General features: G+C 44.5%; 1 protein-coding gene across 1 annotated transcript in view; it reads left to right on the top strand.

The window, feature by feature from the left end:
* The first annotated feature begins 2,762 nt into the window (after positions 1 to 2,762).
* The window catches only part of Parm1 (prostate androgen-regulated mucin-like protein 1), a 109,190-nt gene continuing 93,628 nt past the window's right edge, over positions 2,763 to 18,324 (top strand). Inside the window, exon 1 of the mRNA XM_075942721.1 lies at positions 2,763 to 3,132. Within this exon, the coding sequence (XP_075798836.1) occupies positions 3,090 to 3,132 (43 nt within the window). The 5' untranslated portion in view covers positions 2,763 to 3,089. The remainder of the gene's footprint in view (positions 3,133 to 18,324) is intronic.

Genomic DNA, 18,324 nt, shown 5'->3' with positions numbered 1-18,324 from the left:
TTGTGTACTGTATGTGTATGTGATGGGTGTTTTCACTGCAAGAAGGGCTACAGGAGGAGAAGGAGAGGGGTTGAGACAGGGAAAGAGACCAAGAGAAGGACTAAAATCCACTACTTGGATGTATGAAACTGTCAGAGAATAAACAATCAATGAACTAAAAAGGCACTGGTCCACTCTGAAATGCTGGAGATGCTCTGTAACCTGCAGAAACCAATGTTCAGGGACGGTTTGAGTCTTTTCAGAAAGATAAACAGACATCTATGCTATGCAACCTTACTTAAGTCAGCCCCTATAAAGGGAAAGGCACCAGTCTGTGGGGGTCTGCAGAATCTGCTCCACCCTGACTGAAGGTCGGAGAACTGTGGCCACACTTTCTCTTTCAAGGTTATAGACGTGAAGTCTGACTTGGGGAGTGGCTACAAACAAGATATTCTGACCTAGCGTACAGCTGTTTGGTGTTTTGGATATTTAAATGGCCCACAGAAGTGCACACGTTCTATCCTGACTACGCGTCAGGAGTTTAAGCCTATTCTTGCTCCTTCAAGGTTATCGACAGGAGATTTAACTTAAGGTGTGACTACTAACAAAGATATCTTGACCTACGGTGTGGCTACTTGGTGCTTTGGGAATTAAGATGGTGATCACTTCATTTGTTCCTTGCTTTCTTCCCCTTCTTTGGCTTGGGGTATTTAAAGGTCATAAGAAATAAACGAGGGCAGATTCAGTATTCCCTAAGCTGCCCTCCCGGTACTATCCTGTGTCACCGTATATCTATATATATCTGTTTATTCCACCTAACATTTTTAATCCACACGCCCTACTCTGGAACGTCTGAACCCGTCGAGGCTGGACCCTGACAGATGGCTCTCCAATGTGGGACACAACACCAGACAGTGCCTTAAAGAACGCCCCTGTCAGGCTTCATCTGTGTCTGGCTGCAGACTCCGTGACAATCAAAGCCCAGATGTCAAAACGCTTTGCAATCATACGAGTCAGGTAGACGCTGAAAAGCTTCAGAGAAATGTTTAAGACGTTTAATTTGTGAGTTTGGGGGAGCCAAGGAGGCAGGAAAGAGGATTCGGTCCTTGCTTGCCGTATTTTTGCTTCATATCCCAACAGGAATCTGTGCATTTGTGAAGACAGGACAATTATGGGCCCCGTGTAATTTTTGTGGAAGTCCAAGATCTTCAAGCGGTGGTAGTGAGGCGAGGCCACAGTTAAAGTCATGAACCCTGACGGAGAAAGAGAGGAGCCCCTGACATGAGGAAAATGACACAGCCAATGAGAGGAGGTCAGTTCCACAGAGGGCACCAAGCTCTTCAAGTCCTCAGGACGGTTCCTTTACTCTTACAACTCTCGGTTCTAGCTGGTCACTAGGGGGCACCAGGCTCAGATTGCACCAAACTGAAGAGGATGTGGCATGTAACAGGTATTAGAACTAGGTGGGGGGGGGGGGCAGGGGGAGATGTTGTAAATGGCACCACTGGGACCTTGAGGTGTCCCGTGGCAGCTGAGGACCGCAGTGGGTGACAAATACACCCTGCAGACAGAGCTTGAGTGTGGTGTTTATTTGAAATTAAGGGAATGGGACGGGAAGAGAGAACGAGAGAGAGAGAGAGAGAGAGAGAGAGAGAGAGAGAGAGAGAGAGAGAGAGAGAGAGAGAGAGAGAGAGAAGAGGCAGAAAAGAGGAGGAACAGTTGGAAAGAGCAGTCAGGAGTGGGCAGAACTTGTCTCTTAAAGGGACCTTCACACCTGTGTTCAAACTAGGACCCTGGGCTGGCTAGAGTAATGCTTGGGTACATCCTGCAGGAGACAGGGCAGGTCAGCATAATGCCTGAATCCTAACAGGAGAATTAGGTGAAAGGTCAGTTTTCACCCCTCTTTGGAGAAGCCCTGATCTTTGGAGAGGCATTCAAGTACAGAGAGTGAGCCCAGGGAGGCATCTGGTTACCTTTTACTAACTGTGAGGCCTGAGGAAACAGACTTATTTCCTACCCCAAACAATCAAGGATACAATGTACCCACCTGGGATGATTGCCATAGTAAGTGAGTGACTGAACTTGGGTTGTATGAATGTACATTGTCCATTGCCTAGCCCTTTTCCATTTCTCAGGAAATGTCAACCATTATTATTATTATTATTACTCAACAGTATATTATTATATTGTGATTATGGGCCTGCTGTACAAACCATCCTTACAAGCTATATAAACATAGCATGTTCCTTAATTTCTCATGCCTACAATTTCTTACCTGTGAAATAATAACTTTTATGCTTCTGGGTTAGTAGAAGAAATTTCAGGGCAGTAACTAGTCAGACACGTGGTTCAGTTATCTGGCGATCGTGTCACCAGATAGTGGTATTTCTTCTGGTTTGAAGCTGAATAAGGTAGCCCAGACACCAGGAAGTGCAGCAGGAGTTTAGGACTGGTGAGGGTTTAATGTACACAGAGAAATGAAGGAGAAGGTCTTCGTCCCATACTTGGGAAGAAGTGTATCGATTCTCTGAAATAACTTTTTGATCACCTCTCTAAAGGTAATGTGTTTTCATAAGGGGAAACTGAGTTGGATTCCTGAGGGCAAGGACCCATTCATTAGCACTGTGCTTTGCCTGGGCTTCTAGAACAGTGCAAGGCTCTCCGAGCTGCTGCTGAATCCACTGAAAGCTCGGGTTTGCGCCCACTGTCCAGCAGAGGCCGCCCTGGGCCGGGACTCCTGGGACCCGTGTGCGCAGGGAGTGGGGAAGGCCAGTGGGTGGCCCCTGTCCTCGCAGGAGGGCTGGGTGGGAGGGGTTTGGCGGTGTTGCAGGCGGGCTCTGTGCTCAGGCAGCTGGGATGGAGCAGAAGTGCGCCTGGCGCCGCAGGGTACACAGCTGACTCCATGCGCCACCTCCTTTTCGCCTAGCACCGCCAGACACCAAAGCTGCCACAGTAGCTGCCTGGACTGATCGCTCCGGGAAGTCAGCACCACCCTCTCCTCCCGCAGCCCACCAGGCGGTAGAGGAGCTGCCTGTGCCCGGACGCACTTGGCCAACCCCAGGAAACTCTTCCCTAGCAGCGTCGAGCTCGGTACCGAGCACCGGAGTAACATGGTCTGCAAGGCGCTCTTCGCTCTCTGCATCTTCACCGCAGGTACTTGGTTCGCTCAGCTGAAGAGCTAGGCGCGGGGAGGCCGGCACCAGAGCCGGGAGGGGGGGGGGGTGTGGAGGGAAAGCGACACCGGGAAGTAAGTCGCCACTGGAGGGTGGTGGGTCTGCAGGTATGCGCACACAGGTTTGAGATGTACGGTTTTGGCGGGCCTGGAGGGGGAGAAAAGACTGGGTCCTCGCTGCGGCAGCCTGTGTCCTCCCCCTCCCCCCCAAATTCAAGCTTTGTGAAACAGGTGGCCGGCTAACTGATGCGTTAGAATCCCGAACCCCGCAAGGAGACGACTGTTCTCTGCGGCGGCTTCTCCTCTTTGCTGGAGCCTCAGAGAGCACCTGCCACAGTCCCAGACATCACTTCTTCCCGTGTTTTGTCCTGCCTGGAATACAGAGCCAGAGCATGGGTCGGATAAAGCCGCTGCGAAGAGGGCTTCAGCATCCTGTGCGCTCAACCGACCTGGCGCTCTAGGACTTAGAGGTCCCTGGAACTCCCGCGTCGCTTTTTACTTAGGGTTAGGGATGATGCGGCACTGTCTCAGGGGCAGAGGCCCAGGCTGGGGTCAAGCTTGCTATCGCTGCTGGAGAATTGCAGGTCTACTGCGGCCAAGGAGCCTTCCAAAAATGTGCTCCCTGAATGAAATTAGTAACTTGGCTAAAAGTAAGGTACACACCTCCTTCTGCCTGTGCGCCCACCCCTAAATGTCACTCTCTGGCTCTACGCTGCCTCTATGCGTGCTCCCTCCCCCCCTGCCGCCAGACGGTCTAGGGACTACTAGCCAGCCGCGACCTTGGGTAGACAACCCACGCCAGAAAAATCAGGCACCTTCGTCTGGGGTTGATACCTAGGTTTTTATCCAGAAAAAAAAAGTATAGCCCAATAAAGAACTATGGATAAGGGGCAAGGTGAGGGGGTTGGGGGTGGGGTGGACGGAGGGAGAGTAACCCAAGAGGACAGTCTGGTCTGTTTAAGAACTGACCCAAAACCACATACAAGCCAATTCAAGATTCAAGCTTTAGTTCAAGCGTTTTCCTTCTTGAACTGCTTGGGTTCCTGTAAATGTGCCTCCCCGCCCCCGCCCAAAAGAAGTCACAACTCCTTGAGAAGAATCTGGAAGCTTCCCCCGCGGCTCTCAGCGGATAACGTAGTTTTAAGGGAAAGTTCCCCTAGCTCGAGCCAATAGCACGCTGTTTTCTCTCCATACTAACGTCTGGGAGAGCCTTTCATCTGCAAGGGCTAGAGACCTGCCTGCAGATCTTTCCAGAACGGTCGGGCGGCTTCCGTGGCAGTCCTCTCGGGAGAGGAGCGCTTAAACCTGAAATGGAATAGTCTCCCTGGCTGGATTGCGTCCAAAAGTAGTTCCCTAGTCCTCCAAGGAGAATTTGAGGACCCGAAAGGGAACCCATTTAAGAAGCTTAAGAAACCTGCTGCGGGCTGATTTTGTTTGCTAAATTGACTTTTCACCTTTATCCATTTATTTATTATTTATTTGCGTGCTTAATATTGTTGAACATGGCGGTTGGAAAAAAACAAAACAAACAAACAAAAAACAAAAATGAATTAATCTTAATAAGGAGCTCAAATAAGATGGTTTACTGATTGATTGGTGATTGATGATTAGTTGGTTGATTGATTTCTCTAGTCTTCCTGTTCAACTGTGCAGTGCTGAGACAAAAATATTGCTCATTGCTCCTCCCCTCCCCCAGAGCCAGGTGGCTGGTGTTTCAGAGACTGGCTGAGCAGCCCCAGTTCTATGCCCTCGGGCTTCTTCCACTGGGATCTGGGCCATCAGGTCATGGGCTCTGGAGGCCTAGGAAGACATATTGCCTCTTTCCCTTACTTGGTCTTCATGTTGCTACCCCATACAGGGAACTAGGACGCGGAGGGCAGCTTTCTCTGGAGTTTGTGAATCTGAATGAATCTTTCCATGGACAGTTTGTTAATAAAACTGCCTACCATAAATAGACTGGAAAATAATGCCAAAATTATCATAAATACCTCATGAGAGTCTCCACATTCCAAAGTAAAGCAGTTTCAGATTGATATATTTTTCTAGAAGGTTCTGGATAATAGCAGGCACCGGTGCTGGGCAGCTTGTACTGAGCTTCCCTGGCAAGCTACTTACCAAAGGGTAGTTTTTCGTTTTCCTGTTCTATTTTCTCTCCAGCGTTAGAGGCTTCAGAAAAACTTGAACAAACCTTAAAGTCATACCTATTGAACTAGAGACACTGCCCAACTGGGCTTAAATTTTTAGCTCAACAAATCCTCTTGATAAATGTGTTTCATCCAGTATATATTATGGGCACTTGAAATACATGTACTTTGACAGGAGACAGCTCAATATTTGTCCCCTGAAGTACCCCTCAGTGAGATATATATATATATATATATATATATATATATATGCACACAAATGGCCTTTTTAAACACTTAAGAAGACAAAAGAAATTCATTATGTAGGAGTAGTCCACATATATGAGAAGCCAGTGACCCAGCTTCTCTTGCGCTAGGTCTTCCCTGTCTACCCCAACCCAGATCTGGAAGACGGTGCACAGTGCACCCTGTTCCCAGGCACCCTGGGGCACTCATTGGTCCTCTGCTAAGCAAGGTGAAGAGAGCTAGAATTTCAGTCTGCTCACCAGCAAGGGATCTGTGTGTGTGCACACATGCATGTGTATGTGTGCATGTGCACATGCGCGTGCATGCACACATGCGTGTTCCCCATCCATCAGCTCTCTCTTCTCTGCATGATTAACATCGGCCACTGTTTTTTGCCTATACAAGTTCTCATGTGTGTTAGTTCAGTAGCCGTGTCACAAATATACTGCAAAATCACCCCCTTTCTCCGGGAAGGTGTACTGGAGGAAATCAGGGAGAGTTGCCTGCATTCCTTTCTCCTGAAATCTGTGGTCACAGTAAAAGACATGCCTTATTCCTTTGAATGAAGAGACCTGAAAATTGCAAGCTCTTTGTAATGTCCTCTGATGCATTCATCGAGGCAAAGCATCTATGTGGAACAAGTAGATTCTGCAGCCTGGTTATTTACAGTACCCACCCTAGTTCAGGACAAGCACCTTAACCACCCTGCATTTTCTTATATTTAAAATTAAGGGAGGGGAGCCCCTCATATGGTTGGAGAAAATGTTAATTGACTGAGCATACCTACAAGAATACAGTGCTGGGGACATAGAAACTGCTCGATAATGTTAGCCCTGGTGCGCTTAACCTTAATAAAGCTGATTCTACCTAGCACTGAACACACAGGTCCCCAAATGCAGAGGTGATATCAGTGTCCTCACTTGTCCTCCAGACTCCAGACTGCCACTAACATGGCAAGGCTGATTGTCCCAGCAAACTCACACTGCAAAGTAGGAAGACAGTCAGCTGAGCCACTAGATGCCTGTGTTAGTTGAGACGTAGCACAGCGGTCAGGAAAAAAAAAAAGGTTTAGTTATAATTAAAGAAAAATAAAGTCCTCACTAAGGACTTTTGCAAATGAGTGTATTAGGAAAACCCAAGTCAGCTAGATCTGAAAGGTCAAATCCTCAGAGCAACACATTCGGGGATGATTTGGAGTAAATGGGTCATTTTATCTGATGATTCTGAGTGACTTTCTCCAGAACGCAGAGTCCTTGATAATGGCCAGATCGCTAATTGAACCTTAGCCCCTGGGCCTGTGCTAATTGTGCTAGTGTTTTTATGAAGGAAATACTGGTCAAGTATTCATGCTAAGACAACTTTCTAAAGCAATAATTTTCACTTGGGGATGGGGAAAGCCCAGGACCCACAAAAAACACAGGGAGTGGCATTTAAAAACATGTTTATCACCTGAGTGGGACCCATGGCAAATGTAGGTTCCTTATGAGAGCAGTTAGAACTATCCACCTCCTTTTAAGAATACCTTTTCTCAATCAGTGTTTAAGAGACAAGGATTTGCCTTTCTTGTGAGATAGCAAGTGGAAAGTTAATGTTTCCTGTAGAAGACAATGCCAGCTCTAAGAAGTGGGTGGGTTGTGTCTGCTTCACCCTATGGTTGCTTTCTCGTGGGATATGTGCGGTCAATAGGTTATCGCCGGGTTAATGTGCAAGCCGGACCAGAAAGCCAGACTCCTGATGTAGGCAGTTTATGACATCTTCAGTTGCTTAAATGACAGGAACTGATGTAACATCTCTAGCACTTGCATCTTTAAATATTTGTCATAATCCTTCACACGAGCACAGCCCATCAGTTATGTGTTCCTAACACTGCTTACCAACCTTGAAAATGCTGCCATTTTTGTAAGTAATGAGAACCATCAAATGAGGTCGAGAAGCGTAGGGTTCCATTCATGGATGCTTTCACTAGGTGTAGGGAGACTGTTAACGGAAAGTGTACTATCTTAATTTTTCTGTGCCCCACATTGCCACATTGAGCAGAGAAAAACTCGGGCTATCTAGTCACATTTGAATTTCAAGTCAATAGTGATTCTAAATATATCCCGTGTAACATTAAAATTCAGTTTTTCACCGGGGAGCACTGTATTTTATCTGGCAACTCTACTTTGGCCATTCATCTTCAGAGCACCTATGCAATGCGCCTGCTGTAGGACGACCTTCAGTTTGAACCTTGTTTCCTAGGGCCTTAGCTGTTCAACACCACTGCAGTAAGAGTGTGTTTGTGGGGAAAACATAGAGATTTAATGGCAGCTATCTTGGTTAGGACCTGCATAGATTAGGGCTCAGGGCCAGTTTGCTCTCCAGTGAGATATTTTGATTCTGTTTCCATACCTATCAACTGTGCATGGTTTTGGGTTTCTGACCAACAGGTGGCTTTTCTATGGCTTCTTTAACCCATTTTAACGAGCCCTTCTGACCCTCCCTTTTAAAAAGAAATAGTATATTTCTAAGAGTAGCAATGTTTTTGCCGAGAGCTGGATTTAGAAGCTGTCTGGAATATAGCTGGCAGTGATTTAAAGGGAATGTTATAGAAAAGCTTTGCATTTCAGCACCCATTTTCCTTGCCAAGATCTTAAGACATCTTACAAATATTAATTATATAACTTTTATATAATTCCTGCTGGATGGATTTATTAGTATCACTTAAAAAGCTGTATACAGACCCTGAAGCAGAATTATAAGGCAGATATTAGAAAGTCTTATAAGCTATTTAACTTTGGAAGAAATTTTCACTTTTCATTCTCAGGGAAAAGAGTCTGTGACTAGCTAACTGTTAAGTAAGGGGAAATTGTGGAAAATCACTAGGTGTGATATTTAGAAAACACGTCTATTTGATATGAATGGTAAGTAATGGAATAAAACCTCTACTTACATGCCAAATTCTGGGTTTTTTTTCTTTTCCGTAAGCAAGAAAATAAAGACGCAATGTTCAATATGGGTGTTGAACATGAAAGGAATTAGGTGGGAGAGAATGTTTTTTTCTGCCTGGGGTTGTAAATTTGGGGCTACCATTGGTTAGATCGTGTTGTATTTCCTAATATATAATTAATAAAATGTGTTATCCTTCATCTTGGTGGTAGCCTTTCCCACTTTGTATCGTCCCAAAGCATAACCTCATCAGTTCATTTAATTACCCATCCGTGTGTCCTTGATGGAAAACTACTGACGGTGCCTGAGATCTTAATCCACTCGTTTGGGTATAATTGAGGAACTTATGAACAACAAGTATCTATTTCTCAGAAATTCTAGAGGTTGTTAAGTCCACGATTAAAGTGCCACTGGGTTCTGCATCGTGAATGTGTACTTTCTCTTTGATAAATAGAGCCTTCTTCTTTTTGTGGAGCTGCATGGCAAATGACTCAAGGCAGCTCCCTGGGAACTCTTTTATGGCCACTATTCCACTCATGATGACTTCACCATCATGATCTAATCACCTCCCAGATCCTCTGCCTCCTAATATCATCCCTTTGGGAGTTACGATTTTTAACACACAAATTTTGGTGACTGGGGGACCAGGGAGATGAATCTTGGCTGTGCAAGTGTGAGGACTTAGTTTCAGATTCTTGGTACCCATGTGCAGAGACATGGGTCAGTAACAGAGAGAAGGGGCTGAGATGAAGAATGTGAAGGGACCTCTATTCCTCTTGCTTGTCAGAGAAACATTACAAAGTCTGGGAACCTGAGAACCTCTTTCTTGGCCTGGTAAGGAGGCAAGGTTTTGGTGAGGGGATGCATGTCTGTCATGGCTGTTCTTGTGTTGATGTAACCATGAGAGGCAGCAACAAGACATGCCAAATAAGAAGGAATTCAGGTTGTTTTGACTTTAAAATGGCAGCAGTGATGGACATGATGTTTAGAGGAAAGTCCCCAAATTCTCCTTCTTTGAAGCGCTGATCAAATATATCTGAGTAGGGACAAAAGATGAACTTAGAAGAAAAGATGACCATCTTCTATATTCTAGGAAATGCTTGGAGGGAAATGTGATGTGGAATTACCTATGGAAGCAGGGTTAGAAGGTGGAAAGGGCTCTCCAGAAGTTCCCTAGATGACTTGGGCACAGCAAAAAGTACACAGTTGAAGGAATGCAACATTATCAGATGTTTGAAGGAAAGGAGCTGGTAATGTAGACGTAGAACCACTAAGGCCTTCTTCCTCTCAATGTCCTTCACTCAGCCCGTCAAGACAATGTGTTTTACCTTCCTTTCAATTTCATGCCGAGTCCAAGCACAGTCTAGCACTTCCATTGCTCTGGCCCTGAACAGAGCCACTTTCATCATTTCCCTGGAGGACAGTAATGGCCTCCCGGATGTCAGTCCCCGAACTTTTCCTCCTGAGATCCGCTTTGTACAGGCAACTGTCATTGGATCTACTGGAAATGTATCAGGGCATCACTGCTCTGTGCTAAGTCCTAACCCCATTGCATCCACTTGAAGGTCAAATCCTTAAAGAGACAGTCGAGATTTGCCCATGGGGTCCGTTTGCTCTTGACTTGGGTGTCACCACTTGCTCACTTTGCCCCAGCCACCCTTCATTTCTTACAGCATGCTGTGGTTGGCTCCTCTCTTGGGAGCCAACTTTCTTCAAGGGCTCACAGTGGGCATTGTCCAGCCATCTCTAAACTGCCATTGTTGGCCACCTTTCCAAAACTGTCCCAAATACTTAGGATGATCAGAAGAGAGAGAGACCTTGATTCCTTTTGACTCCATTTGGCAGGTTTTAATTCCCAAACAATTGGCTGACTACTTTGGGCCTGTATTGGGACGGTACTTCATGGTCGAACACAGGGTGGCAGAATCCTGTCTACCCTCTGACTGAGCATAGGAGAATGAGAGGAAGAAATCAATCCCACAATCCCTTGGAGGACATTCCTCCAGTGGTCCAAAAGCTCTCACTAGGCCACCTCTGACAGGTTCCACCAACACTCACTGGCAAGGAATTGGGGACTAAACCTTGAACAGGTGAACCAATGAGGGACATTACAGAGCCAAGATGTGGCACATGTGTCCAACTGTCACGTTCTCATTAAACGCTACCCTGACCAATGTGTTAAAGTTACAGTACAGTCTCCTTGCCAAGTCTGTGTCCCTCCACCCCTCACCCCTACCTCTCACAAAACCACAATTTCCCACAGGGGCCTTTGTCTCTCCTGTCTGTTTGGGCAGTCCTCAGTGAAAGGATACTTTGGGGCACACAGTAGGTGCTCAAAATGTATTTGCAGGGTTAACACAATACTTAGTTGAAAATTTTCCATAGGTCATCTAAAAATGAGACATTGCAAACGTGCTGACCATCAGGTGCTTGTGTCTAGTGTAGTGCTTATACATCGTGTTTTATAAAAGCAGTAGTCAGGCCTTTGGTCCTCACTTTACAGGAAACAAACAAATGAATAAAAACCCCATCTAAGCTTTAAGAGCAGCTATTTTATAGCTATATGCCTATGGAATTCTGAAGTCCTTCTAAACTATAGAGTTTCCCTCTGCTATGGTTATCATTTTAGAATAGCTGGAGCTTCTTAACTCTGTGGCCAATTAAGAAAATGTCACCTTTGAGCTCAGCTAGGACGGGTACAGATATGATAGAGAGCCACAATTTGAACCATTTTGGGAGTTTTCTCAATAACTAAAAATAGCGTGGTGATGAAATGTGGTTTGAGTCTAGAGGAAATACAACTGGCAATTTCCCAGTAAAGCCTGAAAAAGTTAAGTAAATTCAGACCCTGAGTGTTAAAAGTATAAGTCAGTCGCCAATAGGCTCAAGGAGATAATGGGGGGTTTTCTTGATCTTAGATTATATGTTACAGCTTTCTTAATGAGTCTGAAATATGTGCTATGTTTTAATCCAAGCAATAGCTAGAGATGATGCTGAAGTTCCAGCTAAAATCAAGCTTGTATCCTAGAATGGAGGAAGGATAGGCGGGTACCTGTAATTTATCCTGCAGGTAGATATATCCTCTGACATGGTTGGTGTTAAATTTACCCAGCATGGCACATGCCTCTTCTTTATCATAAACTTCCCTCCCCTAAATCTGGTACTATCCTTCTTATTCAAAGTAGGAATGGTTGTTTATGAGGTAGCTGCCAAGAAGAACATGATCTTTAAAATAAGAACATGCTGATCTTGATGATATAAACTTAGAAAAGCAAATTATAAGTGAGGGAAAGATGATGCTTTATTTAAAACATTAGACATTTATTTCATGAGTTCTGTTTGTCCATTCCGGAGAAAGGCAAACTTGCTGCCATCCACGTTCGGCAGCCTTGACTGTGAACAAAGAGGACAATCTCAGGTGACCCTGAGCTTGCGCTGCAGGGCCTGCAAGGGACGTGTGGTGTTGAGACATTGCAATAGAGGTGACTCCCTGCCCCCATCAGAGCAATGTTGCGAGAAGCAGGTGAAAGTAGTAAGATGAGAAGCAGGGCCTAATATCTTACTGGAAGGAAAAAGAGCACACAGCAAGAAGAGAAGGTTGGGGACCCCAAATCTCATACTCAAGCATGACTGTAGATGCAGTAAAATTCTGTTGTTCTGAGACCAGAGCTGGTCAGTGACGCCACACTGTACTCAGGATTGGTCCTAAGCAGTATCAGTATCAGTGAGTACTTTCAGGAGTGGCTACGCTACAGGGCAAACATGGCTACAGTCTGTAGCTGTCACTATATGAGGAAAGAAAGCTATAGGATAAGGATACGTGTACACCTGTTTTAAACGGGGTTGGAAGGGCACAGTGAGTCTGTCCCCCCACTTCTCTGAAGTTTCCAATCCCATGTTGTGCATATTTCAAGCCCACCTCTTGCAGTAGTTCATGGGGCTACACTCACTGCTAGATAGCTGTTGCAATTCTCAGCATATTGACTTGAAAGTCGTTTTGACCAAACTCAAAAATGAAATCCTAGAGAAGCAAGTTACCTCAGAAAGGTTTACCCAGCAGCGCTGATGTAATGGGCAAAGGTTCTAGGGAAAAAAAATAACTTGAAATAATAATGCATTTCCTAAAATTCAACTGTTATCTAAGGCATTGTTAGGACCACCATCTTGGATCATTTTTAAGGGGCTCTGAGCTATGAGATCAATACTTATGGCATAATGTTATAATTCTCTTCTAAAACCTAAAATCTCTTCAGCATTTGTTACTATGGGATCTACATTTTTTTTTAAAAAAAACACACACATCCTAAATTTCTCAAAATGAAAGTTGTCAACTTAGATATCAAATAAGAGAAATAGCCTTTAGAAGACTATATTATTTCTTTCCTTTGGCAACATTCAATATATGATATCATCTTTCCAATAAAGTAATCAATAGTGTGTGGTTTAGGAAGATGCTGGAGGAGCCATTATTAGTCCTCTGCAGCATTCTCAGAGAACAAGGCTGCTGTGCTGGGGACGCTGCTGGACAGGCAAACAGGGCAGGGAGAAGCTGAGCTCTGGTCCCAGCCAACCCCTTGCATTTTGAGAAAACTGTGCACACTGGTGGAGACCCACTTTACTGGGTACCACACACCACTCTGTGTTTGTTTCCTCTGCATCACCTTCTGATCCTCCTGTTGCTTTGTAAGGGATGCATTACTGTTCCCACTTTGCAATTGAGGTTACAGGGCTTCAAAAGTTAATTAATAAGCCATTCACATGCAATTGATAAGCAACAAAGCTAAGGTTTGAGCCTATAACCTTCATCTTTACCCATTTCTACCCTCACTACCTTGAACTGCCAAGATAGCTGCCAAATCACTGTGCATTCCCAATGTTGATTCTCATCTGTATCCCACATGTTACAGCCTTGGTTGAGAGCCTGCCTTGCATCAGTCTTTCCTTAAGCTGTGACACATAAGTGGCCACTTTCCTCATACAGGATCCTCAGTCTTTGGGAACCCATTTAGGTCAGGACGGATTGCCTATTCCCATAGTAAGAAAGGTAAATGGACCCAAATCTGCTCAAGACTCTTCCAGGTGTTCAGATGGTGGGGTCTAGGTTCCATCTACACTCGCAGAATGGCAGCTCCGTGTGGAGGTAGCTAATTCCGGGCAGGTCTGATTAGCTGACTCGAGTATTTTGTTAGACCAGAAAGAAAAGACCTTCTCATGACATCAGAGGACTCAGAGAAGCTTTGTGAAGCTCTAACTGGCCAAAGGTGATGCAATGATCAATGATGCAGTAACCAATGAGAATAATAATTGGAATGGGCTAAAACCTACTAAATGTGTCTGCTAATGAGTACAAAAGGATTTCAAAACCAGAACAATGAAATAATGCAGATGTTACTGATTTTCACTGGAAGATGCTAATAAGACCATAAATTATTTTGAAAACATAGTACATGACAACAGAGAATCAAGCATTTCTTATTCATTAATTTCTAGATATCACTGCCTTTCTATTGCGAGTGTAATACCGTATGATGGAACATTTGATGAAGAGGTGATTGGTTGTCTCTGCAGAAGTTTTGCAGCTAGTCAGTACAGAAGGTGCAACAGAAGCAATTACCTTCCTGCATAGGCTCGTGAGTTAGTGGCTTTTGGTCATCAGTGGCTACCTATATCTTGAAGTATGGCATTACCAGATACTTGTCACACACACACACACACACACACACACACACACACACCATCCCTTTTGATATGGTCCTGCCACATTCAGAGGGAACACACATCCCGTCAAGCTTCCTCAGCCAGCTGAGGAAGGTGATGGTGAATCCCATGGGAGTGAAGTCAGAAAGCTCCAGAAAACAGGAGGGTTAATAGAAACAAAAGCCTGGTTTCCTCAATAAACAGATCATAAGGAATAAAAGAAAATGGCTGAGAAAAAGATGTGCAGAGAAAGGAAAAATCTGTAGAGCAAAAGGAAGACTTGAGAACAGAGCAACCAATCCCAACTGTGCCCCTTATTCAGGTTCTGAACCAGGCCAAAACTCTAACATTATGCGATGACACTTATGACCTATTTGTGAACGAGGGCATTGACTTGCTCTTTAAATAAGGCTAAGGTTTTGTTTATTTTAACCATGATGATGATATACACATTATTTTCCAACAACCTTATCCCTTAGAGACCCTTATCATTATAGTTACAAAAATTTCTATTGTTCCTAAGATATGTTTTATATAACATGGGTGCAGGAAAGTGGGATGGGATCTTATATGAAGAAATAGTTTTCAGTTAGTAACAGCTGAAACTGAGTAAAAGGAGCAGAGGGATTCATTGCTTGTTTCCACTTAGCAGAGGATTAAATTTTTGTTACAAAAAGTTTTTAGAAAAGCTGCTCCTCCTAACCCAGAGCCTGTCTCCAAATGACAGTCACTCCCAAAGGAAAAACTAGTTGTCTCCAACAGTGTCCCGCTGGATATACAAACCCACTGGTGGACAGGCCCAACACCCAGCGGTAGATGGCCAACACAGAATCAGCTCAATGGTATTTTTGGAGATTTATTTTGTCCCATAGTGCTGGTCTTCTGTTTTACCATATAGGTCTTTTGCTTATATATTAATGGTTTCCAGTTTTGTATCTTTATGGGATTTCTGTGTGTGTCAGAGTCTGTGACTCTGTGCATGTTCATTGTGCTTTCTCTTCGTTTCTTTTTTTCCTGTTGGTTTGTTTTGTCTTACTCTGGTTGGTTAGTTTGTTTTAGTTGCCTGTTTGTTTTCTAATAGGAGGGAAAGAGAGAAAGGGTGTGGATTTGGATGGGTAGATGGTTTGGGAGGATGTTGAAGGAACTGTTGATGAGGCAAGGAATGATCAGCATATATTGTCTGAAAAAAATCTATTTTCAATGAAAATTAAAATTATTTTTTAAAAGGCTTTTAGAAAAGACGTTTACTAGACCTCATTATTGGGTATGAAGGTAAGCCCAACCCTTTTAAACAAGTACCTTGGAGTCCTGCTAGAGGACAAGGTTTTAGAGGTAATCATGCCATAAGAGGCTATGGAAGCACATACAGCATCCCTGGTGCATCAGCCTCGGGAAGGGGAGGCCTGCTGTGCCCCTCAGGATGCTTTGCCTTTGCTAGTGCCTCTTCCTCACCCCTAAACACTATTCTTCACTGCTCCCTACTGGCCCAAGTTCTCCAGCTTGCAAGCTCAGATTTGAGTTGTTTGGGGCTGAAGCCTCTAGTGATAAGGGGGCATGTCTTAACTTCACATCCCTCCATTGCATGCATGAACCCATGGGGCAAGTACTCAATGCTTGTGAAATCCAACTAAAGAAACTGAAGCTTAGAGATGTGGAGTCCAAGGTCTCACAGGTAGATGATGGCCAAATGTAAACTCAGGTTTCCATGAAAACATTAAGTTCCCTGGCTTCAGGGAATCCAAAGCCCATTCAACTTTGCCCTTTTCTCCTTAAGAGGTAAGACTTGAAGGCTGAGCCGGGTAGAGAAGTGACACATTAACATAGCACACCGAGAGATACTATCTACTGCACTCACAGGAATGTAGATGAGCACAGAGCCAGGCAGGGCTAACTTTTAGGAAAAATAATATCTTCATAGGGGAAAGCAGCCTGGGATATACAATACCCTGTGATTTGGGAGTTTCACAGAGATGAGTACCATAAGGACCTAGATAAAGCACCAAAGGCAGATGGGAGGCTGGGAGGAGCCCAGTGGCCTGCTTCATCTGATGACACAGGAGCAAATAATTTAGAAAGGAATTATAATTGCTTTCCAGAGAAGCTTATTATGTTTGGGCAATCACACCACCGGCACGTTCTTATGGAAGAAAATTCCACTCTGTCTAGTTTTGTGCGTGCAGCAAGGATTGCCTTGTAAAGACTCTAGGAGTTGAGCTAGGACTAACTATTATGAGGATTCTTAGAGAAAGGAGGCAACCAAAGAGCATCCTCTGAAGAATACATTTGGGGGGGCGGGGGGAAGGAAAAAGGGCATAAGTTGTGTTTCTGGCTAGGTGTGTGTTCTTGTTTAAATGCCAGACTATTCTTGCAATCCACAGCCTAACCTTTGAAATGTGTGGTCAAAACAGTATAAACACAGCTTGGAATTCCAGCACTCAGTCAGGAGGGGCAGCTATTTAAGGCTGCAGAGTGAGTTCAAGATCAGCCTAGGGTGCATGAGACTGTAACAAAATAAATTAATCAAACAGACAAAAACCAGTTGACGATAGTGTTTTAAAATACACAGTCATGTATATTCCTCCAAGATAAGTATAAATAAACTCTACCTCAAATGCTAAAAATAAAACAAAGCTCCCAGAACCTATAGACGCCAGCAAATAATGGCTTCTGATAGCAAGTATCCCTGTGGAAATGAAGGAGGGTGTCAAAGCCAGGCCTGTCTGTGGCTGGTCCCCTCTTCCTCTCAACTTCACCCGCATCTACAGTATAAAGGATTTATCAAAGAAAGGAGCTTTCCTTTCTGGGTTTTATGCCACTAGAAAGACACTTCTTTCCTTTGAACGTGGGACACCAGGGATGTGTCCTGGTGTCATCAACAAAGACTGGAGAGATTAAGAAGGATGTATACCTCCCGGTGGACACATTCTCCTGTTTTCTTCAATACCCAGCAGCTGAGGTTGCCAAGATTCACCCTTGTCCCTAAACATTACTCCCTGCGAACTGTTGGGAGCTTCTTGTCCCCGTCAACTGTGCCAGCTGCCAAGCTTGGTATAAATATAGATTATCTATTGTCTCAGTTTCCTAAGGCTCCATAATAAATTACCACAAAATTGTACAGCTTAAAACAGCCACCATTTATCCTCTCTCAGGTCTGAAGACTAAAGTCTGGAATCAAGGCTTCTGCTCCCTCTCAGAAGCTCCTTTCTTGCCTCTCCCAGCTTCTGGTAGCCCCAGGTTTTCCTTGGCTTTAATCCCTGCCTCTGACATCACGGGACCTTTCCCTGTCTGAGATGGCCTGCTGCCCTTGTGAGTTCTCTCCGATAAGGACATTGAGCCAGGAAGCACCCACCTTCCTTCAGTGTGACTTCCCTTTACTGTGACGTCATCTGCAGAGACGGTATTTCCAAGCATGGTCACATTTGCCATTCTAGGAGTTTGGGTGGCAAAATATGCTTTCTTGGTTTGTTTGCTATAATAGCAAGGTGGGAGGGGTTGTTTTTGTTGTTGTTTTGTTTATTATTCTTATTTCTCTTGATGGAAAAAAATCAAGCCTGTTTGGATCAAATGTTTCTCAGTTTCTGTTCAGTGTGGATTAGAAGAAGCTTTACTACACAGAGACACCCTACCTAGCCCGTGACCATTAAATAACAGTAGCACACTGTGTTGTGTCAAACAATAGAAAAAGTAAGAAAAAGAACAAGGAAGGAAATGCCTTTATACATTTCTAAAATATGAGACTCACTGGGAACCAGTGGTCTAAATTAATGAGACTTTCAATGCCTCTCATTACAGCTCCACACAGATGAATGGATCGTGCTAAACAATAGTGGCTCGGATGAGCCAGCCATCCTGCGAAGTATGAGGGGTTGGAAGGTGATTCTGGAACTTTCTGATTTGGGCAGTGCTCTAGCAGTAGCATGTATACTACTTTGGTTCCGATGGAAAATTTTGAGCGCCACTTCACTTCGTCTCTGTGACTTTTAAATACAATGCTGCCGTTGTATTTACAGCTGAGAAAGGGACTGAAGGAGGTGACAGTTATTCTTCTGTTGGTTCTCAGTGTAGCTTGTTGCTGTGTAGAAACGGTACCTGCACCCTGTGTGGGATAGGATCTGTTTCTAAAAGCGTCCTCTTCTTGGGTCTACGTGGAGTATTATGGGATGTGAGGATGTAAGTAGTCAT

Source organism: Microtus pennsylvanicus, chromosome 12 (assembly GCF_037038515.1).
Source record: "Microtus pennsylvanicus isolate mMicPen1 chromosome 12, mMicPen1.hap1, whole genome shotgun sequence".
Lineage (NCBI taxonomy): Eukaryota > Metazoa > Chordata > Mammalia > Rodentia > Cricetidae > Microtus > Microtus pennsylvanicus.
This window is presented reverse-complemented; position numbering and strand designations above follow the sequence as displayed.